Below are 27,924 nucleotides of genomic sequence, written 5' to 3'. Positions count from 1 at the left end.
AATATCTGAGGGTTTCTAATCTCTTAAAGCCATTAGTCAACATACTTTAGGTCATATCTATCTATCTATCTATCTATCTATCTATCTATCTATCTATCTATCTATCTATCTATCTATCTATCTATCTATCTATCTATCGCATCAACATCTCTCATATGTTTAAACAAGGACCCATTCAACTGTAGCTCTTGATTGCCATCTAGTGTTACATGGTCACTATTACACCACAGTACTGACAAAGATCTCACAGTCTTGTTTGACACAGTAGAACGTGCCACAGTTTGATTCATAGATGTAGAGCATAAAAACAGGAGACCAAGGAGATGATTTTGTTTCAGTGATGTACAAAGTTTTATTATTGAAGAAGACGAAGAAGGTGCAGTCACGTTAGTTAGGATGATGTTGAACTAAGAGCTACTGTATCATGTAAAACCCTTCAGGTCCTCTCTTTGGGTTGTAGAAAACATGCCAGCAGGTTTGTTTCTTCTTTTCTGTAAAATATGGATCGTAAATCTTGCGTGACTTTCTACTAAATGATCTGTCCTCTCTCATCATGTCCATGTTTGAATGTTCATATTAAATTGGTGAAGTTGATTTGCTATGACTCTGGAAGAACTGCTCATGCTCCAGATGAATCCCATGCTTTTAGCATTATCAGTGACTAAATTTGTAACCCCCAACTACTGCTCTCAGGCCACAGAACCTGCTATGTAACACTTGAAAATGTCCTAGAATGGAATTGTTAATTTGGTTAGTTACAAAACGATGGATTTGGGTGTGAAAAATAAGGCCATGTTAACGTTGGTAAAGGATGGTTCTTGATTGCCTTGCTTGCTTATTATTGCATTTCCTCATTTAGTGCAGAACTGACATAGCAGCTGATAGTCTAAATGACTGATCTATGCATTGCAGGCTGAATACCACCATGTCTGAGCAACAAGTGTCCCACTCATTTCAACTTCAACACTGCATGATGTGTGATAACAATACAAAATGTACGAGCTAATATTCATTTTAGCCCATATTGTTTCCACATGTGGCATTAAACATCTGCATTTGTATGTCATGTGTACATAATTTGTGGACATATTTGCCCAGAAAAGAAGAGCCATTGAAATAAGCAAGCTTGGGCTGCATTTACATGATTGGAATTCAAGCAAAGCCCCATAAAAAATTAACACATCGTGGCTTGAAACCAGTCATGCATGCACATTATAATGTTTTATTCACCACTCTGTTTGTCTGTAGAGAAGAAAAACATTTGTGGAATTTTTCTGCTGACTTTTCACAGCTGTTGTCTGGTTTTGTAGCCTGCTTAACACAGTCCTTGAGTCAACCATTTAACATGCCATGCTGCAGGCTCACTGGTTTATTGACGGTGAAGTATCGCAGTACTTTCGGGGAGTTTTCCTGTAGTAATCAGTAAACACCAGGCTGAATTAATGATTCTGAAAAGCAAGCACTTTTTTTTTACTCTGCGAGAATCTAATTGATTATCATAGCTAAGGTTTTGGCATCATAACACCTCAAGTCATTCAAAGGTATAGAAGTTATCAAGACACTACGCTAACCATGTGATAAGACTTTAACAATCTTGCATTACTAAGTCCCACAAAGTTTTGAAAGTGGTCAGTGTAACAGAGAAAGTGTTGAAATGAACTCACTGTTCATAAAAGAAACCAAGGTGATTTTCTCTTAAATGTTTCATATAAATCAATGTAAAAGTATAAGTTCAATGAAAAATTACATGTCTCTCACACAGCTTTACTCTCATGTACCTTTCATAAATACAACAGAAATGTCCCCAACTTAGTTAATAAAACGTCCCTAACCAGCTGTTTTTCTTTTCGGTCAGCATCTTGAGAAGTGCAATGCACCTGTAAAGGAGCATTGCGTGTAAAGTGTCGGTAACAAAAATGGTGATTAAGGACAGCCCCTTTGTTTTTCTCTTTTTTCTCATTCTCTTCAGTAATAAACAGCAGATTGTAATCATTCACTTAACATGAAATAGTCTGTAATAGCAACATCAGAAACAACAGTCAGTCAGTTGGCTACAAGGTCCCATGATAGGTCTTCTGGCGACTGAAACGCCCATCTCTTTCACCGTGAGCATCTCTGCCAGGCAGAGCAGTCCTTCCTGGCCTACTTCAGTCCAGGCCATCCTCTCTCTCCACATGAGACCTCTCCGGTGAAGGACAGAGGTGAGGGGGCATAGACATCAGAGTCTGTGTCTGATTCTCCCTCTGCTATGAAGGGTCTGACCCTGGCACAGAGTGAGAGTCCAGCTGCAGCTTCAGTCCCTGCTCCTGCTCCAGCTCCCCCTCCTGTGCCCGTAAAGAAAGAAGGCCCAAAGAAGTCCTCCTTGGCCTGAGAGATGCTGAAGCCGCTGAAGGAGCGCTCCAGCTCCTCGTGGTCAACAGATGGGATGGATAGAGAAGTGTCGCTCTCCACGACGGTGGCATCCTGCTGACACCTCTGCCTCCTGTGACGCCTCCTGTCCTGAGAGTGGCTCTCTCTGCCGCTGCCGCCCGGGCCGGAGGAGGATCGGTCATGAACCGGAGCAGGCGGAGGCGGAAGGCGGAACAGGGTGGGCGAATGATCGCCGCTGCCCCCAACTGGTGAAGGGGTATTGGCCACACTGCTGTTCCAGGCGGGCTGACTGAGGGGGTGCTGCAGCTGGTGCTGCCAGGAGGTAGAGGGGCGGCTGTGGCTGCCAGAGGGAGTACCCACCGATCTCGCCACGGACCGACCCAGTAAAGGATCTTTCTTTTCCAAAGACCCATCAGAGCACAGGACATCTGCAGCTGAGCATGTCTTCACCTCCCTTTCCTCCTTCACCTCCTCTTTATCCTCCTTCTCCACCTTGCTCTCCTCTGGGCTGTGATAAGGCGGTGCTGGATACGGCTCTTTGGAGTTGAAAAAGGCCTCTGTTTCCGAGCGAGGGATGCCCATACGCTGCACATACACATTTACCAGGAAGTCGAGTTTCCTGTCCATACAGACCACCTGCAGTGAGAAAGGAAAACACGTGATGAACAAATGGTGTTCAAACACTGATTATCAGAAAAACATCGTTTACAGAAACTCCAATGAATGACCTCAGTGTAAACCATCTTGGATTACTTTTATAGACCTGGAGGAAACATTCATACCTGCTTTTCCACTTTGACCAGACGTCCCATCATGCTTTGGTCGTCTGCCGCCTCTCCATCAGCTTTAGGACCTTTACCAACTATTTGGTCAACTCTAGCATATGAGAAAGTAATATCTAGGATTAAAAAAACAGTCTGCTCCACCACATGGGCCTAACCCATTTGTGTAAACTTAAGGTCATGATGCTATAATATGAACTACTGTTCGATGGAAATTAGGTCAAGAAAGTGTTCATGTTGATGATACTTGTCAAGCTACAAATTGTTTTCGAATGCATGAGCGATGTTGTGACATTTGAGCATTGCCTCAGAAACTGTTAATTTCAGGTGGACAGTATGGATGCATGCATTATGAGATTAGGCAGTCTTAATGAAAACACAGTGTGAATAGAGGGGACATTTTGTCTCGGGCCAAAATGCTTCACTTGACATGCTTTTGTTGTGCTTCATGCTTCATTTCCATTGCATCCTACTGGGGGAGCTCTCCCTCTGTCTCTCCAGTATGACAGCAAGCGTCTAGCACTGTCAAACCCCTGTTGAGTGAGGCCATATGACAAGGCTCATTAACATTCAGTGAGAAACACAAATGATGTCTCACTTTTTCTATTTTTTTGATTTAACAATGTAATGTGACATAAGAGCTAAAGTAACTGCACAGCAACCTCAACACGTTTCCCATAAAACTGGTGACTAAACACTTTCATTGATTTTATTCAGTCTAAAATATTTAACATTACTTTAACATCCAGGTCAAGTGGCTTGAACTCAAAAGGGGTTCTGTCAATCAAAATAATAAGGTAGCAAGTAACTGCCTTAGTTAATATTTGGACTATGGTATAAAGAGCATAATGCTGGAACAATGGTCATTCTAGAGGTGCAGTCTACCAATCTAACCTAGGACCTTCAGTGGACTTCTTATGGCGAGGTGTTGATGGGGGAGGGGGCCCCACAATCATATCTATCCTGGCAAGGCACACAGAGACGATATGAGTGCAATGCAAAATGAAGCAACGTGGGAATCACATCAGCTATGGAGAACAAGTTTCAATATATTCCACACACACACAAGACATAGGGTGAGTCTGACTTTGTGGATGAAAAGTGCATGTATTTCACTGTTGGAATATATTTATTCTACAGGTTAGACCTTTAGTGGATCAAAATGTGAGGATGACTTGTGTGCATGTGTGCATCCAGAGACGATACAACCGCTGTATTACTGATACACATCTCTACTGTTATTCGGATTTAAAATAACCACTGAAATACTCAAATAAAAGGCTTTCATGTATCTTCTACATCCAACCTGACATTTAGGCTCACAGTGAAAGTGAGGCTCGGACAAGTTATTCACTCTGAGACAAACTGAAAGTCAGATTTAAACTGGTGTAAATATACTGTATAGAGAATGTGCACTTGCCTGGACTGCAGATTCTTAATGCGAGACAGCATGTCCAGGTGACCTGCAGAGTATTGCTCGATCACATCCATGACATCATAAGGCCGCAAGCTCTCTTTGAACCTCCTCTTTGACACCAGAAACTTCATGATGCTGAGGGAGGACACATTGTTTGCTCATGTGACGCACAGAGACATGAGAGGGCCTTTTCACAGCAGACATTTTAACTTGTTGGAAAAGTGCAGGTGTTATTAATAACATTAGCAAAGGCTCTGTTCTATTCAAGTGTCCTGATATTGTGACAGTGAGCCCACATAAACAAATGACCCTGAACTTTTCTGTCAGTTATAATAACAATGAACTCACCATAGAAAGTGCTAAGATCTGGGAAAAAGGCAATATCATGACAACAGAATCCAACAAGGTAAGAAACAGATTAGCCACATTGGATCCAAACATTATTATTATTTGCAGGTAAAACGGAGAGTGAGTGCTCCACAGTTGTCACCAATAATCCATCTTTGGACAGAAAAATTGTGTACACACATCTAAAGTTGGTCAAAGTTGAACCAGAAGGCTGGTGATGGATATCACAACAAATAGTTTTAACAATATTTTTACTGGTCACTTTCATTGTCCCTTCTATTTGATTATCCTGGACATTTGTTTGAAATCTGTCTCATTATTAGACTTTTTAGTGCTGTCACCACATTCCCAGATCTCAGCAATTAAGTGCGATGTTATTATCACTGATAGGATTGATGGCCAAAACTAGAAAAGTAAAATAAACTGGAAATATCCCTTAAACACGGAAACCCTTAAACATCAGAGCTAATAAACCATAGATGACCACAATGGAAAGAAAAAGACATAACCATAATCCCTGTTTTGTCTCAACAGAATCATAAATAATTGGGTATTAAAACAAATCCTTACCAGATTGCTCTGATTGTAACCTTCAAGCCTGGTGGTAAGTCTTGAGTGAGAAACTCACAGTGGCAGCTCTTATCATCACCAATTTCCTCTCCTGGGAGGCTCGCCTCTACAAAGCAAAGACAAAAACACTCTTAAAGAATATTTCATCTGCTTCCTCGGCGTCCACAGCAGAGGCAAAGCAGAGCTGTTGCTTTTAGCTTTAAAGGTGCAATTACCAAGTTGGTTCTATTTTGTACGTGCTATGCCCTCTAACAAGCTTTGTTATTGGTAATCCCCTTCGAGGCTCCGCCTCGACACCTGAGACATATCATTGGACACTCCTCGCCCAATCAAGAGTTAGTAATCTTGCAGTATAAAACCCCAGTGCACCTGCTGCTCATCTCCTTTTTCAACTCCGCCACGATGAGTGCAGACACAGTTTCTCATTACCTGTCTTGGCCTGTGTGCTCCCTCTACTCGGCGCTGAGGAGGTGCAGCGAGCTCGCCATGCTGAGTGCTCAGTGGTGCTGATAACACTGTCTCAGCCTATAGTAACCCAACCCAAAGCATGGCACCCACTCTCCGGTTTATGCACTGCCCCAATGGAGAGGAACCGATTTATTTGTAATTTCCCTCTGTTCCTACTATTAGTCGCTGCCATGATTCTCTGGATACTTCCATGTTTGCCGCTGACATCAGTGACGTTGCCAAGCAAGGCAGTAGCACACAGTGGCACCACTACAGAGAGGTGATTCACTGATCCTGATCCCTGATCCACAAGGGTGGGGCAGAGATATCACTGATGGGTAGCGTCTATGTTCTAATTCCAGTGCCTACCCTGCCGAGGGGGAAGTGACCCCAGGGCAAGTATCTTCCACTGTTCTCACTATGGCTATGTCAGAGATAAGAGCCATGCACACTGGAGTCTCGCAGATGATGGCAGCCGGTACACTGATGCTGCGTGTGGGGCATGAGGTCCACCAGCCTTCACCGGAAGGCACTGGAGAACGCGTCATGGACCAATTGCCACATTTGTTTTTTGAAAGTCTGACACATCCTCGGGTCCCTCAGTGTGGGAGCATGCCCAGGTCATGCTGCACCAATGGGGCTGAGGGCACACTCCACCAGGGGCATTGCTTCATTGGCCATCCTGTTCAGGTGCTTATCAGTGGAGGACATGAGCCACATCTTGGTCCTCCTGACCCTGTTTTGTGCAGCCAGATTCTCACCGATATGACACAACACTCTGTGTCTCACTCTGTGCTTGGTGCAACATCTGTGGAGGCACTTTCACAGTCACACACTCTTTGCCACGTCAGGTCCTTGCTGGGAGTGTTTAGTTATGGCTGGGGGATCCTGAGGTGGGTGATGCCCTATGACCTGACCATTTAACCTCTTTTGCCCAGTCTTGGGTCCTTGATGTAGCAGTCAGTTTTTATGTACAGCTAGGATGAAAACATTGTTGCCCTTTGCCTCTCATGGTGACCAATAGTGAAGCCCATTAGAAGGCTGGCAATGGCAAATACATGACGCAGATATCATGTTGTTGTTTTGCATCTGATACAAATACATATACAATTTCATAATAATCACAAATGGGACAATTTCTGAACTTAAATGACTATGATTTTATTATTATCATATAAAAATGTATCAACTAAACGACTAAAAAAACTTTTTAAAAAAAATGATTAAAAAAAGCAGCATCTCCTTGTTTCTGAGAGAGAATGAAAATTTGCAAGGTTACCTAAAAAAAAAAAAAAAAAAAAAAAGGAATAAAATGTGCACACAGTAGATTCCAGGGGTGTCTTTGTGTTTTTGGTGCCAATAAACATTTATTTAACACTAATTTAATTGGCCTTGTGACTGCAGGCATCAGTCCATGTCAGCTGGCCCCTGTTCTATTCCCATTACACAGTTCAAAAAAGTTCGAGCAGTGGGTGCACTGGGGTTTTAAATTGCTTGATTGCCTCCTGACCTAACTCTACTTACCTCCTGATTGGGGATTAACCAATAGCAAAACCCGTTTAAGGGCTATGCACATACTAACAGAACTGGAGTTAACATCCAGTAACTCCTACTTTCAAGCCAGTTAGCCAGTTTGTGAGCGTAGTGAGCGGGCCTTGTGGAACAACTGAAAAAAAGACTTGGTGCAGAATTGAAGGATAGTGCTGATGGGATAAAGCTTTATTGGAACCTATAATGGCAAGTACTCGCTTCCCACCACCTATTACACTCTAGATTAGCATTGTAACTAGCATATTTAGTTTAGCCAGAAGGCTAATCTGTGGATTTTGAATCATATTGTATATAGGCAAACGTGTCAAGGCCTAATCACTGCTTATCAGAAATTTGAGAATCCGGTAGGGAAAGTGAGGTCTCTTCATGCAACGTAAAGCAGGTTTTTTGGGCATTTCATCTCTGTGTCAATTTTGGATTATCTTGGCACCACTTGACTTGAACCCACGGTGATTAACTTACCTACCATGTTAACTTGCCTACTACTGTAAATAAATCCTATACTCATGTGTATGGAGTTGTTAGAATCCTAATAAATACAACGTACTTAAATCATTACATGCGTGTTCACAGTGAGTATCATGCTTCAGTCTTCAGTCATCGTTGGGGACTCATTTAAGAAAAAAAAAATAAGAAGGGTTCATGTCAAGTGAAGAAATCTCAGCAGGTTTCAGCATGCAGGTTTCTCAGACCAGTAAAGCTGACTTGTCTTTTGATTATTTCCCCCATGGAAGCCAACCAACAAAATATCCCAATGTCTTACTTATTAAACCTTCAATTGCTGCAAAAAGAGAGAGAGGAGAGACATGGAAAAAGATTTGTTATGGATTCTAGCAGGATGATCATGGCAGACAAATCAATTCCAAACAAGGGAACTTGTGGAATCCACTGAATGGTTTCTGGTTCATGTTTGAAAGGGCTGGTCTCTCTTCTCTTACATCTACACTTAACAAACTGCATATATCATAAAGTCTTATCTAACATATGCTAAAAATACATAAACTATACATCTAGACATTACAGAATATATTACAGTCTGAATTGAAGACATGTCATGATGACTTGTCTAACCTGGAGAACTCTTCAGTCCAAAGTCTTCGTCCTGCATTTCAATCAGCACTTTAACATGCCATGAAGCGGAAGAAGAAAAACAACTAATGAGAATTGGTTGAAATTGTTTAACAAAAAAGCAAAGAAATGGTGAAGGAGAAGAAATATACTTGCTGATAGTGATACAGTGGCCTGGATGACATATGGATGCAGTTGGGCTGTCTAGCAGTAAATGATGGCTGGACACCAACATCTAAACCAACGGACCTCTGTCTCCCCAGCACAATGTTGAAATGTTGGCTTTACATGCAGGAGAAACTATAAAGCAATTACCTGCATGACAATTACTGCACAGTCTGCACAATGAATGCAGCTTAAAGAGGCTTGATCATTATCAATTATGGACAAACTCCTTCTAAAAACTCACAGCTGGGGAGTTGCTGTCTTTGAGCTGTCACACTGTGATGTATACCCTACAACTGAATTCAGAACTGTGGAAAGATCCAGTGTCAATAATGTGAGCAATAATCAGCTAAGCTACTGTGTGTGCTGTTAATAAAAAACAGTAACTACAGTAAATGCCGACATATTAGATTTTGAAAAACAGTATTGGCTTGCTAAAATACTCAACATATATATGCATTTTATGATGGCTTGTTGTGAGGAAACAGCTAACGTGGCTAGTAAAGCTCACTAAGTAACATAACCTCTTTGGTCCAGTGTGCCTCAATTTTGTGCAGATTATAATGGTCCTCAAAGAATCATTCCAAAGCACTTTGGTAATGGTCAAACTATCCTGTCAAACTCAACATCTATTGGACATGTTGGTACAAAGCTTAATACAGACATTGCTGTTTCCCACATAATGCATATTGATGCCTAATGCTTCAAGTTTTCCTTGAGACATGAGGTTGATGTGTGGTTTTGAGTGACTGTCTAGTGGTACCACTGGATAAATCATGTTGCAATGTGGTTCAGACATGTATGGCTGCATTAGAGTAAATTGTAACTTCAGAGATTCCTCCATATAGTTAAGTTGTAGTTAATTTCCAAGTATTCTGCTTTATGACCTTTAGGCATTGTACAAATGAAACCAGTTGTAATGGCTGAGATTTGCAGCTGCTCTATAGGTGGATTTTCTTACCTTTGGACAGAGCCAGGCTAGCTGTTTACCACTGCTTCCAGTCTCTACGCTGAGCTGAGCTAATTGTCTCCACGTGTAGCTTTATATTCACCATACAGAAATGAGTGGTACTGATCTTCTCATGTAACTCAAGAAAGCCAAGAAGTTCCCAAATTCCTAGAACTATCGAGCTATTCCTTCAGCTTCAGACCTCTCTTAAATAATGAGTTTCTCTGCAGAGTTTGGTGTTTTCTGATGGTTTAAATCTGTTTCAGAGACTTTCCACCTTAACAATATAATTATAGAGAAAATAGATGATTTATATTATGAAGATCCTTTGGCTGTTCCTGCTACAAAAGAAGTGGTACTGTCCTTCAGTCCATGTGCGTCAGGCCTGGTCTGTACTCTAACAGTCATTATCAGTCTGATCAGGTGTTGTTCTGTACTGTGTGGAGTTCCCTCACCCTCTGAGTTTTGTCGTGAGGTGCTGCCCCGCACTCTGAAGGCGTGCTTTGGCCCTCGGTTCTTCTCGGTGAAGCTCCAGCTCTTGGTGACCTTGCTAGGACTCGCCTCAGCCCCGTCCTCTGCCCCAGGAGACTGAGCCTTCCCCTTGGCCACGGGAGCCTTGGAAGGACTGGGAAACACCTTGTCCTTCAGACTGGCCTTACGACTACAGAGAGCAAGTATGAGAAGAGAAATGTAACCAACTGAACAGTCTTTTATTCTCAGCATCATTAAGTTAAAGAAATACTTATCTGTAATTAAATGTCTTTATCCTACTGCTTTGTTGTTCTAAGTGTAATCTTGGGAATTTATTAAAATTAAGCACTTATGTGGTAATAAATCTTACCTCAGCAGAAATGCAAAATGGGCAATGTCCTACAGCAGAAGGAGCCATGTCCACATACCAACATAGTGGAGCATTCAGTGGGTCAGGCAAGCAGCAGGAAGCTACGAGCAAGCATGCATGGGAAGCAAAGTGACAGTGCATGTCTCAAAAGGAAGAGACCTGGTCTCACTCTAAGCAAAAAGTGAACACAATCCATGCAAAAGAATTCACCATCACACTGTATGCTCTGCCTGATACACAGGAGTCGGTCACAGGAAACACATTGTTAGGTACTCAGCAATATGCATCTTGCCTGCTGAACAGAAGTTCATAACGGCAGAATAAGCAAAAAAAGGCGGCAAGCAAATCAACTGCATAAAGACATCATTAAACAGAAACCATAAATCAACTGTGACAGGGCGGTAAACACAGATGTATATCTGCACTTTGTCATAGAAAAAGATAAAAGGTGTGGGCAGATCAGCGCTTGAGTTTACAGTAAACACAAAGCTTTTCATGTAGTTCTCATTGAAAGAACAACACTACACTATAAAAAGTAAACTGGTCAGATTTTTATCGTTATTATGTGATTCCTCTACCTTTACTTGTGTTTAAAGAGGGAGAGGAACAGAGGCGGGAATGTGAAGAGACACACAGACTTGCAGTGCAGTTGTTAGTAGCTGTGCAGCAACTATACCTAATAGTTCTCGGACAGCACCCGCAAAGTCTGTCTTTGTGTGCATTTTCATTACTGCAGTGGTGGGCAGTAGAGGAGACACAAAAAGATAAAATAGCAGTGGGTACAGTCGAAAAACAGCAGTGTGTGCCATACTGTGATGCCAGTAACACTTTATTGTAACTATAGTTTCTGTTTCATTTGCAACCTACTTGTTCTTCATATGATAAATTAACACCTATAGATCTTCAATGTCTTTGCATTTTGTTTTTTTTTGTGTGTGTTGAATGAATTTTGATGGCTGCCAGCATCTTTCTACTGATGTTTTACGGCTGCTTTTTCACATCATAGTTAAAGAATATATGCAAATGCCTTATAAAGGACTAAGTCATGATAAAGTGTTACTACATTGTCATTAATTACACTTGTTTCTTTTGTGAAAAACAGTGTGATTAAACATCAAGCAAGGCTGTTAAAGTGTTCAAAATCACTTTTTCCCAAGGTGATGCTGAAAGCTAAAGTATCAAAGAACAGCTTAGAGGTGAATATTCAGAACTAGCAGTGAGGCCAGAGGAAGCTGATCTTTGAGCACCATGTGAGCAAATGCAGCAAGACCGTTCTTGAAGGAGGCGCTTAACACTCAACCACATACATGTCGGACACGCAGAACAACCCCAACACACACACACACACACACACACACACACACACACACACACACACACACACACACACACACACACACAGCATACTGTACACACACTCCCCCAAGAAGAGTGCCTCAGCAGCAGCTAAGAGCAGAATTGAAGAGAAGCCAAAGGGAAGTAAAGAGAGAGACAAAAAAATAAAAATCTGATCACAGACCTGGGAGAGGTTTCTGCTTGAGACTCCTTCCTGTGAGGAGAGAAGACACCAAGTGTTACACAGAGCAAGACTGTCATGTATTACACTGTATGTCATAATCAACGTCGCTCCATGCTGAGTTGGATGAGCTTTAAAAGAAAAATATTAAGTAAAGCTGCTGGATGGTAAAAGCTGAGCTGCTGCAAATCCATTCACCCATAAGATGATGCAAAAATATATGCTGGCTCTTAATATGTATGAAAATTAACATCTGTTCAAACCTGCAATAACTAATTTTTTGAGACAAAAAGTGCTGTCACTCTCATTCTCTTTTAATCCTGTTTTTGTCTCCACTAACTTATTAGAAGTTAGATGCTAAAACTGTGTTTATCAGGTAACTAGCAGTCATTTAGTGCCGAGCAGGTCAGGTATCGTGTGTTGAAATTAGCTGTCTGCAGCATCCAAAAACAGCGCTATGTGAGTCAAACACAACAATTAAGCTGCAGAAAGCTGACACGATGAAGCTCTGCAGAGCTGAGAGGAACTGCAGAGTGAAGTGACCATAATTCTCTGTGAGTTTGTCACTATGAGCGACCCCTTTCACATTACACAAACATATTTGAGCCTCTTGTTAATAGTATTGATAAGTGTAGCTTTCTTATCTCAAAATGATTGCTTCATTGTTGATAACCATTATTATCATGATCATGTTCCCACTGTCAGCACCTTGGCTTCAATCATGAGCTAACCATCAGCTCAGCCACTCTCACAGTTTATACCTGAATGACTTGCCCTTTAGATTCCTCAGCAGGTCCAGCTGATTCAGAGGGGGGATAAGTCTGGGGGAACAAACAAAGAGCATTTTGTCAATCTGTCAAGACAATTTCACTGAGTCAGTGTTGAAAGGCTAAAGTTTGCCTAAAGCTAATTCCATTTAATTTGGCAGTTATCTATTCTGTTGGTCATCACCCTTTCACCTTAAATTACTACTGGATTGAAAGCGAACATGATGCCATTTCCAAATACAACAAACAAGCAGCAATCTTCTACTCCTAGACACCTAACAGGCAGAAATCATGTGAAAGCCAGTTTATTTTTGCTGATTCATTCAGCCGGACAGAAATACGGGTGATTAATTCACAAAGTAGCCACTGGCAGTGTTCATCTTTTGAACAGCATTTCAAAGAGATCCAGGTGTCGCTGCCAACAGCAACCTCATTCACTGTAAAATTACCCTTATTAAAGCAGAAAGTGAAAAGTCAAACCAGCGTGTGGTTCTACACAACCGACAGTAGTATCTGAGTCAACAAAGGATTTTGGAATACAATAAGATGAGGATACTCTGTGGGCTCAGCTTTCCTATTAGCTTTCCACTTTTAAGACATTTGGCAGAATGTGATATTGCGAATCAGTTGTATTTACTGAAAATGCTGAATCATTCTGACTATTTTATCACTTACCTGTACATTGGAACAGCCACAGTCTGCTCATAAAAATCCCAAGTGCACACCAGATCTGTACGGGAAAGGTTGGTAGCATAAAACCTCCAAGCCCCCTGGATGAGGAATAAAGAAGTCTCTATAGGTTTTTGTCAAGAACACAAACCAGAGATTAGCTCTGTTTGGTCAATCTGTACGTGGGGCTGTTATGTACAGCTGTTCTTTGCTGTGTACCTGGATGAGGCCTGCTGCAGGGTTACGTCTCTTCTCAAAATGTTTCTGCCTGTGCTGCTCTTGGACTTTGAGGGCAAAGCCAGAACCCAGGATGCCCTGTACAGATTCACAGTGATGCAAAGAGCCCAAACAGTCATCAGTCAGGGTCAGGTCAGGTCAGGGGTTGGAACTGCAACAACAGCAAGCTTGTGTACAGCCCTCCCACAGCAGAGAGCAGAGCGCAATAAAATAAATAGGTGATCAGGGATTTTCACTTGTCTGCAGTGTCAGTGAGTGTCAGTCAATGTGGCAAAAGTGGTGACTGTTTCCTGTTAACTGAGTTTATTTTTGTTTGTGGCAGACAGAACAGGTCTTAGCTGCTTATTAAAAGCTTACAGCTGACTCTGACATCTTCAAATCTCAGGTGAAACGCCAAACATTGGACAGCAGCTAACGAATACATCACCGACTGGAACTTCAACCTCATCAAATAAGAGCTTTCTGAATTTAACGTGGACAACAGAGCAGAGTTTTTGGGTATTCAAATGAATCTTTTACTTTACTTCTGTAGCCGAAGTAACAAAGGCGGCATTGCATCACATTAAAAGCACAGAGTAACTGATAACATTAACAATGGCTGCATACTATAGCCCCAACTCCAAAAGCACACAAACAAAACACAAATAAAACAGAGCGTCATAACTTGCTGACCCTTTATGACATATACTCAAGTAAAAACAGTACAGAGACAATATATTTAATGATTTGCCTCCTCAGCTTCATTGATTTTTGTAAATATATAATATAATATTATTCTGAATTTGATGCTGTTTGTTTATCTGAGTTTTTTTTTTTTTTGCTCAAAACAGCTGCCTGCTGTAAACAAGGGTGATAAGACAGATGGGACTGAGACATAAAGCTGCATGCCGTTAAACCAACAATAAGCTCAAAGATACTAAAATGCTCCATAGAGCTGAACTACAGAGGCGGTGAACATTCTATTTAATGTTCTGATTGTTCTGAAAAAACAAAAGGAAAGCGTGACATCCGTCGAAATGAGGCTTCACCAAAAGAAAATCCACAGAGGAACACGTCATGGGACACACGGTTTCTTAGGGAGGTGCAGAGCAGTGACACGACATCGGCAAGCAATTAACACCATGATGGATAGAGACTAAAGGCATGTAAATGAGGCTCTTATAAATCAGCACTTTGAGCTTACTCTTTTGCTTTTTAGCAACCCTGGGTTCAAAGTGCTCCTGACCTCCTCTCATACTTACAGCAGGGAGTGCAAAGAAGGCCACCCCGATCATGCTGAATGTGGCTGCCAGCAAGCGTCCGTTCCAGGTCTTGGGAACCTTATCACCATAACCAATGGTGGTGAGAGTGATCTGGTGGAAAGAGAAATCAAAGTCACGACTTGACTTAAGGGGTGTGGTGCAATTCTCAATACTAAGAAGTGTAAAGTGGATGCTGTGGACCCTTTTTTTCAGTTTAGTCTTACCAGTCCCCACCAAAGAGCATCAGCATACGTTTCAAACTCATTATTTGACTCCTTTTCCACAGAGTAGACCAGGAATGAAGCCAGAATGAGACACAGAAAGCCTATGTACCACGCAGTGATGAGCTCCTGCAGAGAAAACCAATACAATAAGCTTCAGAGAATCTACAGTAACACTGTGTCATCGAAGATGCCTCGCAAAGAGCTGATGTAACTCCTGTAATTTGGTAAAAATGGCCATTCTGTAATAATATTGGACATGATTATGTGAGGCAGTTGCCCTTGGCAAGCCAAGTATTTCATAAACGTCTTTATTTCCCTCGACTCCACACATGCCACACACCCGCCCCCTCTCCTGCTCACCACACACACACACACACACACACACACACACACACACACACACACACACACACACACACACACACACACACACACACACACAGCTGTGCATTTTCCACAGCTTATTAGTGAAAGCAAATAATTATATTTCAAAGCTCATTAAAATAATACTGAGAAACACATTTCCTCACCATTACTTGAAAGAGACTTGACTGGAAATGCTGCGTCACTGAAGAGGCACAGTGGAAAGTAAAGGGCTGCAGCACTTTTAGCTTCAACTGTGATGGTTCAAAACCCATATGAAGATTTAGATTTAAACTTGTGCAGATGACTAAAACCCATCATCCTATATTTGCACCTGATCATCTTTTTGGCTAAGTGTCAAAATGTATCTAGTAACATACGGGTGAATGTATGATTCCAGGGAAGAGAACGCTGCTAAAGAAGATAACAGATGGAGGTGCAGATGAGGCAGTACTAGTTTAATTAAAAACAAGCCAGGAAGAAGCAATAAAGGCAGCAGTGAAAACGTATTTCTGATAATGTGCTGCCCAAGGACATCACTTCCACTGTGGATGGCCCCCTGTTATTACCTTCACTGACTCCTAATAAATGTCTGGTGGACAAAACGATCACCTTGCTGTGGGCATAAACTACAGATCCGAGCAGCTTCCAGGTGCCTCCACGGCGGTCCATACGCAGCATGCGCAGAATCTGCAGGAACCTCAGACTCCTGATGGCCGAGGTGGCAAAAACATTGCCCTGAGATCCAGCTGCCAGTACAGATACTGAGGCGAACAGCACCATGATGTCTGGAGAGAAAGAGAAACACAATCATATAATTCTGTACCGGCTGGGAAGCAGGAGAAGCTAGAGATATTACATCTGTGATCAAATCAGACAGAATGAACAACACTTTACTGTGCACAATGGGAATCATGTTTCTTACAATTGAACAGTTCATCCAATTACTGATGGGCAACTTGTATTAGGAGTGTCTTATTTTCATGGAGGTTTCTGTGGTCATAAATCTAAATTCACCTTGTCTTGAGCATAACCTCGAGGCCAAGAATATGCTGAAAATCACATGAAAGCATGCTTATCACATCCTCGCTCAAATGCTCCAGCATTTGAAAATGGAAGAAATGGAAAAACACAGTCATGTGCCTGTGCCTGTGCTTCTGAGAAGGAAACGTGAGAGAAATGGCAGCCAGCAGAACACAAATCGACCCTGTTTTCTCACCTATGACACAGAAAGGCTTTCTGGCAAATTTTAGCCTCCCTCTCCATCCTCTGTATCGACAGCAGCAGCCAGCTGCCCATATTCTGACAATGTACTCCACTCCGAACACCACAATGGTCACAATTTCCTGTGGAGGAAACCAAGAAGGTGGACTTGACATGCGGCATGGATGTATAGGAAGTGTAGAGTTACTGCAGATAAACTGATACCTACCAGGATGTACAAGGCACTCTCTGAGTTACTTTTGTACTCTTTGATGGTGGCGAAGACTGAAAGTATGAGACAGGAGAAGACCAAGAGGAAGCTGAAAGAGATAGGAAAGTGTACAATAGTGTCATTGCTTTTGAAATATACCACTGTTAATGTTTTCAGAACCTGTTTTAAATATGACATTTGACATTTGAAAACCTTCACAGCATCATGTCTTTCAGAAACAATGTCCCAGTTCATCTGGATAACCCCCAGAGCTCTGTCAACTGTTATCACTGGGACTTTGTTGGTTAAAAATTAAAATAAAGTAAAAGAATAACTATCTATATGGCTGGATGCCACCAAACTTTTGAGGTATTTCCACATTGGATTTAATGTTCAGCTGTTGTGATGGCTGCAACAGCATAATGTACCATCTGCTTATCAATCCCTAAAGCTGAATGAATAATTAGAGCTGCAGATCCAGGGTGGGCCCTTTATTAGTGGAAACAAGCCAAACTGCATCAACAGCAGCGCGGTGAGAATGAGTAAATAAGTGAAATGGTGAGTAAATAAGAAAGAAAGCTTAAAAGAAGACCTGGAGAAAATTAGGTAAGGTGAACACACAGATGAACACACAGATGAACACACGCTTTCCCAGAATTAATTCAATGAATCGAATTCAGTCATATTACGGTTTCAGATGAGAAACCTTGAGTGACTCTCAGCAAACACGGTCGCACACAAGCAAGGTTTCAGTAACCTAAACCTAAATAAGTGTAAAACACGTGGTAACATCAGCTGACATTAACACCAACCTGCCTCTTGGTGATCACATTAGACAGAGTGAGTGTATTTAGTGTATTTACCAGCTGCGTCAATCAGCAGCTCTTCTCTGGAAAGACAAAAAAATGGTCATCCTCCTCATACAGTGTAAACAGTGTAAACAACATTATGTGCCTTCTGTAGGAGCCATCAGTGATGTTTATCATATTGACTTTGTTCAACATACGATGAGAGTTTAATGTCAGAGTTGATTTAACTGGTCTTTGTTAAAACCATTGACCAAACATCTCCACAAACAGATAAAAAGCAGCTCAAAGATCGATAAAACCAATTATTCTTTTAGATGAAAAAGAAACATAATGTAGAGGGTATTTAACAGCCTGGTGTGATTCTAAGACATTAAAGCGGTTTGGAGGAAAATCAATTCTGCAGCCATATCTACAGAAGGCTGGCTGAGACCATCAGCTGAGCGCTTTAGTGGATGGAAGGTAACATGTGATCTGAAGAGGAAGAGGCACGGCGGGGCCCAACCTCAGGGCCTTTCTTCAGAAGAGATCTTCTGGAAGGAATCCAAAGCAAAGCTAATGGAGAGTGCCTGGTGAAACTCAATACTGGGACGATGCAGGGTTTTAAAAGACGCAGGCGTAACCGGCGTGGAATGGAATGACGGAAAGTATCTCCTGAGCGTGAGATCGAGTGTTACTCTTTAAAAACACACAGGGCAAAAGTGATGTAGTTTACCCATATGCAACAGTGTGAGAGACAATTATGACTTATGGAATAAGAGTTCAAACACGTGAAACCAGATGTCAGTTTTAATTAAGAGAAACTTCCGTTTGAGTTAAACTGAGCAACATTAATCGTGTTTCTGTCCTGAGTTGATGGGAACTGCACAATTTGGTGATATGGCTTTAAAAATCTCTCATTGGTCAGGAAAGCCTGCACAACTGCAGCTAAGTATGGTAAAAGCTGAACCAGGGAGCCGGTCTGAAAACTGGTGTGGGTGTTGACACCTTTCCATCACACACAGTCATTTCATGCATTACTAACATAAGAAAAATATTGCTTTGTGCAGCTTTAAAAGTGTAGAGGAGAGCCGTCATGGCCTAAAGAGAAATAACACCAGTCCTGACACACACACACACACACACACACACACACACACACACACACACACACACACACACACACACTGGAGAAGCTGAAACAGCTCCAGAACAACCGGCCTCTGCACCAGCTTTCAACACTGATATTAAAAATACCCTGGACTCAATCTTGAACTCTGAAAGTGTACTCAGATTATTTGTCCTTTTCATCAAACCATTTTCATCAAACTGCCTAAAGGTAAGGCTGACACTTGGATAGCTTGGATTAACTGGACCTGACATGTTTAGCAGGAATGTGGAGTGAATCTGGCCGAGCATCTACAGCATCTGATTTTTCACACCCTGCTGTCTGCTCTGACGTGCAAGCTCATCTCAGCTTTTACTTTCCGTCATGCTTCACAGCCTTCATCAATCCCCCCTGGATTCCCTTTCTTACTTACTTCCCTATTTCTGAATGCTAATAACAATACTTTATTTTATATCAAAATGTATTCGAACTCCCAGCTGCAGCTCATCTAATTTCCCTTTTTCAGCTGCGTCACTTTCTGTTCGGTCACATCACAGTGTTGGCAGCGGCTGCTGGCTGTCAGCCAATCAGAGTGAAGCAGCAGAGATCAATGGTATGTATCAATGGTAAATCTGATTCTATATGATATTCTTTATCATTCTTCATCAGTGGTATAAAGACATGACAACATTTAGCTGTAACTGGACCAGTTCTGTACATGTTACTTTAGCATTGAGGTCATTCCTTCTTACATCGACTGTATGTGTGCGCGTTTGCGGCATCTCATACATCATTGATGGCTACAGCATTCAAAGCTTGCTAGAGAAAGCTTTTATTTCATTCTGCCTTAAATCTGCAGCTTGTCAGTGTAGTTTGGATTGTTAAATCTAAATCTTATATGTAAGCTGCTAAAAGGCGCCCCTGGTGTATTGGAATTACAGTCATCATAGAGTTTGTCAGTTTAAATTAACACACTGCATTATTCATAACATGCTTCAGTTTTTTCTCTTCTGGGTCACATAATTTTGAAGTCTTTTCTGACAGGTTGCTATTGTACCAGTGATTGACATGCATCATCTATATATGCCAGGAATGGCAAAAAAAAATACCTTTCTTCCTCCTTTTAGCACCCATTTCATACTCAAATGATCACCTCCTTCGCCTCCTCCTGCAAAAGTGAAGGTGCAAATGACGTGTGTCACTCTGTCTAAGATTAATTTATATATCCACTGAAATATGCTGCGAGCTGATTTTGAGCTCTGAGGGATTTAAATGCTTCCGTTTCTGCAGCTGCTTTCTTCAAGTCCAGAAAGATTCTGAGATGCCTGCTGTCCCTGCCTTTTCAGCTGCAGCCAGGAGCCATATTAAGGTCAGTCAGTCGCAGAGTCAAACACTTCACATGTTGTCATTTACAGCACTTTGACATGTCACATTGACTTGTCATTTCACCATCTGAAGACCTTTTTTTTTATTTATACTAGGAATACAAAGTCTACATAACCATGCTGATACCTTTATATCATGATTGACAACACGTGTTTGCTGCAGCTTGCAAGCCCAAAAGATGCATTTTCAGACTGCACAAAATCACTACGCTGATGTGTTGTTGTTTTTTTCTAGTAATTAGCTCCAAGTAGTACCAAAATAACAAAGGGCTCCTCCTTGTTATAAAATTACAGTAAAGCAGATCTCTTAAATACATTTAACTACTGAAATGAACTGCTGCGAGCAAAGAAGCTTACTAGCTGGAGGTCTAACTGGACATCCGTTTATGCAACTTTCCTGACTCGACCTTGCCAAGCTCATCAGTACCTACTAATGAGGACACTTGCTGATAAAGGAGAGGGACAGAGCCTGCCTCCTGAAGCAGTCAAACAATTAGCCTCTACAGCTACTCGCCTATCATTACCTTTCCCATCAGCAGAGGGAAGCTTTCGAACATTCATTTACACCTCTCCATCATACTGTCTGTGGATACACATAGCAGCTCAGGAGTATGATTATGAGAAAGTCTGGCTGGGAGACATGGTCAAATATACATGAGGTCTTGTCAGGACAGCAGGCTACAAAGAGGGTAATTTACAGAGTCTGACTGCAATGTAGGCTGTGTATAATACAAACTGAAATTGTGGTGAAGTGCCAATTTTCTATTAAACAAATGGTAACATAACTGTCTTTGACACTGACACTCATTGATATCACCCTCATGTCTGTACGCCAAGTATGAAGCTACACCTAGCATCTGGTTAGCTTAGCATAACATAACTGGACTGGAAGAATGGGGGAAACAGCTAGCCTGGCTCAGAGTGAAACAGCATCTCATTGTAACCCCCGTTATATCCATAACTTCTTCATTTTACACTTTGTTTTTTGGGGGGGGGGTTTTTTTTGCATGGTTCAACAAACAATACATAACATGTTCAGTGAGCTTTATAGGTGCTGGCGGGTGGATTTTCTACTTTTGAACCGAGCTGAGCTAGTGGTTTCCCCATGCTTCCAGTATCAGTGCTCATAAGATAACTATATAAAGCCTGTAATGGGAATTCTCATTATTCATCTTCTCCTTTACTCAATCATAAGTATTTACTGTCTTAAAGCCAAATGAATAACCATGTCATATGATTAGGTGTGTGGGTGCACCATAATCTGCTGACCATGACACCACGTGCAGTATGTAGCTTCATACATAAAAATATTACAGTGCTATCAATCTTTTCATCTAACACTAACAAGAAAGCAAGGTGTCCCAAAATGTAGAACATTTCAATTGATATCTTAATGTAAAGCTGTTCAATTTCCAATAAGGTTCAGATTTGTTATGACATTTATTAGGAAGTAATTTCCTTCTATTGGCCTAGAAATAGATGGATTATTGTGGATAGACGGATGTTTCAACTACTCATAATTTCATATTCTTACACCAGATTAACCACCAAACCAGCTATAGCTATGGTCAGCTATGGTCACCTACACACACACACACACACACACACACACACACACACACACACACACACACACACACAACTGTTCTATTTATATGCCATCTCATCTCGATTGCCACCTCTGTCCCCAATAACAACCCACTTACAGTGAAAATTACATTCACTCTCACTGTCGCCAAACAGCCACAGATAGCAAAACACACACACACACACACACACACACACACACACACACACACACACACACACACACACACACATGCTTGTTGCCAGGGTGGTATCAGTAGGAACGAAACTCTTGATCAGTCAAGCTGAGAGGACTGTTGCTGGAAGCACAGAGACCTGCATTCCTTCCTGAGCTGCAGATAAAGAAACATTGATTTGTCCTGCTCAGCACAACATTGCCTACCCAGACATACTCATCATGCTAAATTTAGACTGCGACGAACTTGAGGAGAGCAAATAAAGAAGACAGGGATTTTTCTCGAAGCAAACAGTGTCTGTGAAGACCATGTGCCGGCACTGCGGTGTCCACTCTGTGTGCTCCTCAGAGGGATCTTACACTTCTCCTGTGTAAATAAATACACAAGTAACCCAACTACTGTAGTGTACCTACAGTCTGAGCCACGGAGGCACTTTGCAGTGCATGCAGCATTCACAGCAGCCATACTGGGAAATACTGAAGAGGTCATGTTGTGTTAAACAAAGAAATGTTCAGTTCTTGTATACTTTGTGTACAAAATAAGAAGGATTCTACAATCAAATAAAGAGAACAATGACACCTACCAAGCCTGCACACTGAAATAATGTTCCTTATATCTTCAGAGCTGCCTGCCAAGTCAAAACTATATCAGCAAAAAATGTATTACGCAGTGCAATTGAAGGTCATGAAAGCCTGTTCCATTAGAAAGAGAATCAAATGAGCTTTTTTGTGGCTATGATGTAAAACGTACAGGTTTGAAGTGTGGCAAAAACAGGAAGCTTGAAGGAGCAGAAGACACTGTTCTGTGTTAGACTAATTGCTTGCTACCTATCCAGCTGAAAAATCAGTCTAAGTAAATTACATTTTTATTTGGTGTGATATTGAATGTGACCCCCAAGATGTGATGGGGAAACTACACAAAGAGCCCTTTAATGAGAAGAAGGAATAGAGGAAGAATCCAGACATGACTCATTTACAGTGTAATGAGCAGACTGATGTCGCAGTAGTAAAATTACTGAAATGCCATTCAGTCCAAAAACCAAAGCGAAATTCAAATGACAACCCAGTTTTATGTCTTAATGCTGTATCAGAGAATGACTAAATTGTCTTAAGCCGTGCAATATGGTCGGCAACACCTAACAGTTGAGAAGTAAGTTTATAATCAAATATATATAGAAACAGGCTGTGAACACAACACAATGGACATTATCTGTTACCTCCAGGCAAACACATACAGTGGCTTATTTACACATTCATGGAGCAACATTAGCAGTCTGATGAGTGCAGGTCTAAACCAGCCATTTTAGCTCTGTTTGTGGTCTCCACCAACCACTTAGAAAAATGACTGGCTCTTTGGCTTCTAAACACTCCACCAGCTTGTCCCTGACTTGGTCTGTTAGCCGTTTGGAGCTGGGCTGATAGTTTACAGCGGGGTTATCATTGAGTTTGCGTTGAAAAGACAGCTGACTGCTGCAATCATGAATTCACGACACAGTGACAAACCAATATAAAGCTAGCCTCTGTAACCTTTGCTGAACAGCAGCCACTGTGGCCACAGGTCACATCAATTTGACGGTGACAAATGCTTAAGTGTAACAGTATAGCACAAGGAGAGAAGAGTCAATAAAGTGACCCAGTGATGTCAGTTTCCCAGCAATGTTTATCAAAAGGAGGTATGTCATGTAACGTTAGCCACGGCAAGCTAACTGGTTGTTCCCAGACAAATGAAGGCTGCAGCAGCACAACGCCTCAGTGTGTTGAACTGGTGCATTTTCTGGGAGCTCTCATGTCAACATCATGAAGGACAGCATAATTAAATATTAAAATATCCTAACAGCTTTCTGGAGCTTCCCATCAAAATCACAATGGGAGACACTTCGTTCCATAAGTGAACTACAGGACTCAGCATTCAGGCATTCAGACTCTTCTCCTGAAACAGACCATTCGATCACATCTCAGCCGCCTGGCAGCCAGCGTCTGTCCCCGCTTTATTTCTTCCCCAGTGTGTCTTCAGCTGGCCAGCTCAGCAGAATAACTGGACCATGTCCTCAATCTGTCTCTCTGAATCACTTTGTGAAAGTTTAACCCAACATTTATTTCCTTTTTCACTGATTGATCACTTCCTTTGTTTTGCCCTGCTTTCTTTGCCGTCTTTTCCACTAGCGGTCCTCTGTTTCACTTTAGTGCAGAACTGATGCACTTTGTCATGTTGCAGCTGCAGAGGCCTTTCAATTTTCTCACACAGCTGGTGCTTCCTGCAAGTGAACACACAGTAACGAGGCTACTGTTGAAGCCAAATCAGTGAAAATATCAGAGCCCTCATCTCTGTATCAGTGCAGGACACAGGATACATACGCTCGCTTGGATAGATCAGTATAGGGTGCTGAGCTGCAGCTAGAAGCAACAACCTGACAAATTCAAAGTCTTCTTTTTGCAAATTGTCCCTCCTTACAGAATTTGTGCCAACAAAGAAGAGACACAGTGCAACTGATCTGACAGCAGGCTGTTGGAAGAAGCCTTTGCTGTGGAAGGTTTTTCAGTTTTTCCCTGTCAGTCACAATACGCTGCGTTTCACAAGATGCTAGAGTTAGATCCAGAGGAATATGCTTGACTGTGGATCACTGTGTGCCACTTTTAACTGATGTTGGGCTGGTGACAGAACACAAGAAGAAGGGTGGCCTTGGTCTAAGACAGCAAGATAGAGTGAGAAAGAGAGAGAGACAAGAGGCAGGAAGACAGAGAGTTCTCTGGGTATACAGTCAGTACTCATGTTCCACATATTGATCTTTCACACATGCTTTACAAACCAGCCTGAGGTTGAAAAAAAGAAAACACCTGCCGAACATTTCAGAAAGATACCCATCAAAAAGAAATCGCTGCTATCTGAGCATGAGCACATTTTGCAGTGCCATCTTTGCCAGCTCAGGGCGGTGGTGTCGTTTCGGTTGCCAAACGCTGTCGTTTGGAGGGGCATAAGTTGAAAAATGAAGGAGGAGGGGAAAGGTTCGGCTGAAGTCAGCACATGATAGTTTTATAAATCAGCTGCCTGGAAGAGTTGAGAGATGAAATGAAGTGTGGTGACTATGAATAATGTATAGAACAGACAAATGGAGTAGAGGAAGAGCTGTGGTTACTCCATACAGATGTTCTTTTGCAGGCTGGATGGCATAGTGTGAACTTTGCATGAATTTGCTCTAACTGTAGGCATGTCAGGGTGGCTTTTATGGTCACAGTCATGTTTTCTGCCCCCTTTTCAGATCAGATTTCTTCATATTAGGGTAGAGCTGTGTACTAATTTACAAAGTGCATCCAGAGGATTCTGATTTTAGGCAGCACACATGCTACTGACCCTGTTCTAACTAGGTTGCTTGGTGTAGTTTGCCTTCCAGATGCTGCATTATCCTACAAAGAACACCACCACTGCCTGCACTAGATTCAGCCATGAAGCTAGCACCATCTCCTGGGAGGAACGCTGGTCAATAAAGATCTCCCAAAAAGCAAAACGAATGGCAAAGGTGGAGTTTTAGTTAGCTGCTGTAGTATTCACTTAATATTTCAAAAGCACCTTGAGGGTGTGTGTGTGTGGTTTCACATCAAAGCACAGGCGTACTTCTGGGCATTCAGCTGTCTCTGGGGAGTCGATATGCTGTGCACAGTGAATTCCATATTGCTGTGGCCATTTCAACTCCTCACTACCAAGCATGCAGTATGACTGAGTTGGAAAGATTCAGGCATGGCTGGAGGGCATGTCCTCCTTTTCGTTTTGAGACTAGAATTTCCATTTTTATGCTAACATACTGTAACTATCATCTTTCGCCTTAATCGGGTGCACAAAATTACTGCAAGTTGCATGTATTAAAAGAAAACTTCACTGATTTTACACATAAAGATCAGTAGTAACTGGGAGTACTACTACCACGACTGAGTCCTCAGCTTGTGCCAACACTTTACTAATGCATTCTGTGGCTCTGGGGGAGAAAGTAATAATAATAATAATGAATGGCAAGAATTTTTGAACAGAAAGTTTGCATTTCAGACACCGAGTTTTAAAGACGTGGGAGCTTAGGAGGCAGCGAGGATCTAACTAAAGCATGCTATGGGTTGCATTGTGGGAAATGCAGGATCTAAGCCTGCAGATCGTTGCCTCTGCTGCACAGTGTCTTTAAAAATCTCTCTCTTGCTTGTCCCTCAACTTTATAGAAGTGCACCACTTAATCACTGCAGTACCGCATCAAAATGTGATGTTTTTCCTCAAAGGATTGTTGGTTGCCTGCCTCAATGCTGACCACTCAGCAGAGATCACGAACCCATATTATTTATGATGCCATCACTGGAATCAATATTTTGTATTCAACCAAGACCTCACACAGCAAACGCAGAGCGTCATGTTCTAGCCACAAGAAGCTCACAGACCGCCTGGTTATACCAGCTGTAGTATCCAGAACTCTCCAGCTGCCTGCTCAGACGCTGTACGTATGTAGAGTCCACATGACTGTGCAGAGCTGGACTGCAACGTTAATTAGCGAAAGTACCGATGCGGCGCGGAGCTGTCCAGACTGTGGTGCTGAAACCTAATGCTGCCGCAACACATGGGAAGTCCACTGAAAGACAGCAGTGTGCAAAATGTGAGCACATGTCAAACATAGACTGTAGACATGTCCTCCCTACATCACCAGAAACAGCTCGATCAGAACCAACCAGCCAACATGTCAGTGTGACATAAGCATGAGTTGCAGCATTAGGAGTTCCAGCAGGAGTTGTGCAGGTGGAGTGAATCAGGCTACAGCAGCTTGGCAGCACGAATACACTGAAACCTTTAATGCGCCATCTGATCAATGTAGGAGACACAAAACCCGCAAAAGTCCAGAGCAGCTGCCCCCCCCCCCCCCCCCCAAAAAAAATCCCGACACAGTAACAGCAGCGCGCCCCAAAGTAAAAGGCCACGATGACAGAATCAACATGCGAACATCACTTACACATAAGCGTGGTAGATGAACGCCCATCCCCGCGGTCTTTCCAGCGCATTGTAGAGGAAATTCTGTAGTTTCCGATAGCTGGCATTTTTCTTCGACGGTCTGGGTCTGCCGGCGGAGATGCTGGACCTCGGTCTGCAGAGGATGCTGCTCCGCTTGGTGCTTTCCGAACCCGCAATGAGCAGCGCCCCATCTCTGTTGGATTCAGGAGCCCCGGGGTCCAATCCAACAAACCCGACTTTGTGCTTCTTCTCTCCGGCTTGAGTTGGGTAAACCCCGCCGTTGAGAGATTTTTGCACCATTCTAAAGTCGAGACGACTCTAACGAGGAGTTGTCCGTGCCCTTGCCGCGGGGATGCATCACCGGCGCTGAGGGGTGTGTGCTGGTGCTGAATGCAGTCGGTGTAGGTCTCCCTAGAAAACCAATTGCAATAATCATGCGAAACTGCACGGTGTCTGCTTTTACCTTATCCCCTTCCGGCCATTAGACAGACACAGCGAGGAGAGAAATGCACATGATCTTCACTCTAATCACGTTGGTCATCAGAAATTCAGAGGCTATCTATCATCACGTAATGACCCCGAGACGACTAACACTGCAAAGTTAAACTGAATTGAACATCTGCTTCCACAATTCTGCCAAAACAATTACAAGTTTTAGATTAGGAGGAGAGGATCATTGCTGTGTTTTGGGAAACAATGACTTGTTTATAAAAAAAATAAAAAATAAAATCTATCCCCAGATAACCTTCCATCCTTGCCACTCAAGACCTGGAGAGAAGCTGCAAATAAGACTTCCCTTTGATGGCTGCATGTTCATGGAATATTCATAGGTCTAGATTTCTTCAGTCAGGGTAATGGACACCTAAAATTATGTCAAGCCATGTCAGGCTAGGTTTGCATTCTCTGACTGAGGAATGGTAAAGGACACATACATGTCCAAAATGTGAAAACATCTGTAGATCAGGGAGAC

At 42.2% G+C, this 27,924-nt stretch overlaps 1 protein-coding gene across 5 annotated transcripts; it reads right to left on the bottom strand.

Moving 5' to 3' along the window:
• Window positions 1-335: 335 nt before the first annotated feature.
• On the bottom strand, window positions 336-27,385 carry kcnq2a (potassium voltage-gated channel, KQT-like subfamily, member 2a). Of its 5 annotated transcripts, XM_070968305.1 has the most exons (18): window positions 26,956-27,385; window positions 16,958-17,048; window positions 16,745-16,871; window positions 16,138-16,313; window positions 15,163-15,288; window positions 14,939-15,049; window positions 13,680-13,775; window positions 13,467-13,561; window positions 12,786-12,845; window positions 12,028-12,057; window positions 11,185-11,238; window positions 10,123-10,328; window positions 8,557-8,604; window positions 8,249-8,266; window positions 5,488-5,593; window positions 4,573-4,704; window positions 3,153-3,246; window positions 336-3,006 (listed from the first exon to the last, which is right to left on the bottom strand). In XM_070968305.1, exons 1-18 carry the CDS (start codon window positions 27,252-27,254, stop codon window positions 2,143-2,145), a joined length of 2,733 nt encoding a protein of 910 aa, XP_070824406.1. In that variant the 5' UTR covers window positions 27,255-27,385; the 3' UTR covers window positions 336-2,142. The 5 variants fall into 5 exon arrangements, with proteins under 5 accessions (XP_070824406.1, XP_070824402.1, XP_070824407.1 ...); XM_070968301.1 differs by lacking the exons at window positions 8,249-8,266; window positions 8,557-8,604; XM_070968306.1 differs by lacking the exons at window positions 8,249-8,266; window positions 11,185-11,238.
• Window positions 27,386-27,924: the final 539 nt, after the last annotated feature.

The sequence above is a fragment of the Chaetodon trifascialis genome, chromosome 8 (genome assembly GCF_039877785.1).
Source record: "Chaetodon trifascialis isolate fChaTrf1 chromosome 8, fChaTrf1.hap1, whole genome shotgun sequence".
NCBI classification, from domain to species: Eukaryota; Metazoa; Chordata; class Actinopteri; order Chaetodontiformes; family Chaetodontidae; genus Chaetodon; species Chaetodon trifascialis.
The sequence above is the reverse complement of the archived record's forward strand: the minus strand, read 5'-3'. Positions and strand labels throughout refer to the sequence as shown.

What these genes read in the sequence shown, in the direction of transcription:
- kcnq2a (XM_070968305.1), bottom strand. Translation starts at nt 27,254, where the DNA reads ATGGTGCAAAAATCTCTCAACGGCGGGGTTTACCCAACTCAAGCCGGA. An exon ending in AGAGTGCCTTGTACATCCTG is followed by an intron (nt 16,872 to 16,957) that starts GTAGGTATCAGT and finishes TTTCCTCCACAG; the next exon opens with GAAATTGTGACCATTGTGGT. An exon ending in CTAAAGGGCAAGTCATTCAG is followed by an intron (nt 12,058 to 12,785) that starts GTATAAACTGTG and finishes CTCTCCTCACAG; the next exon opens with GAAGGAGTCTCAAGCAGAAA.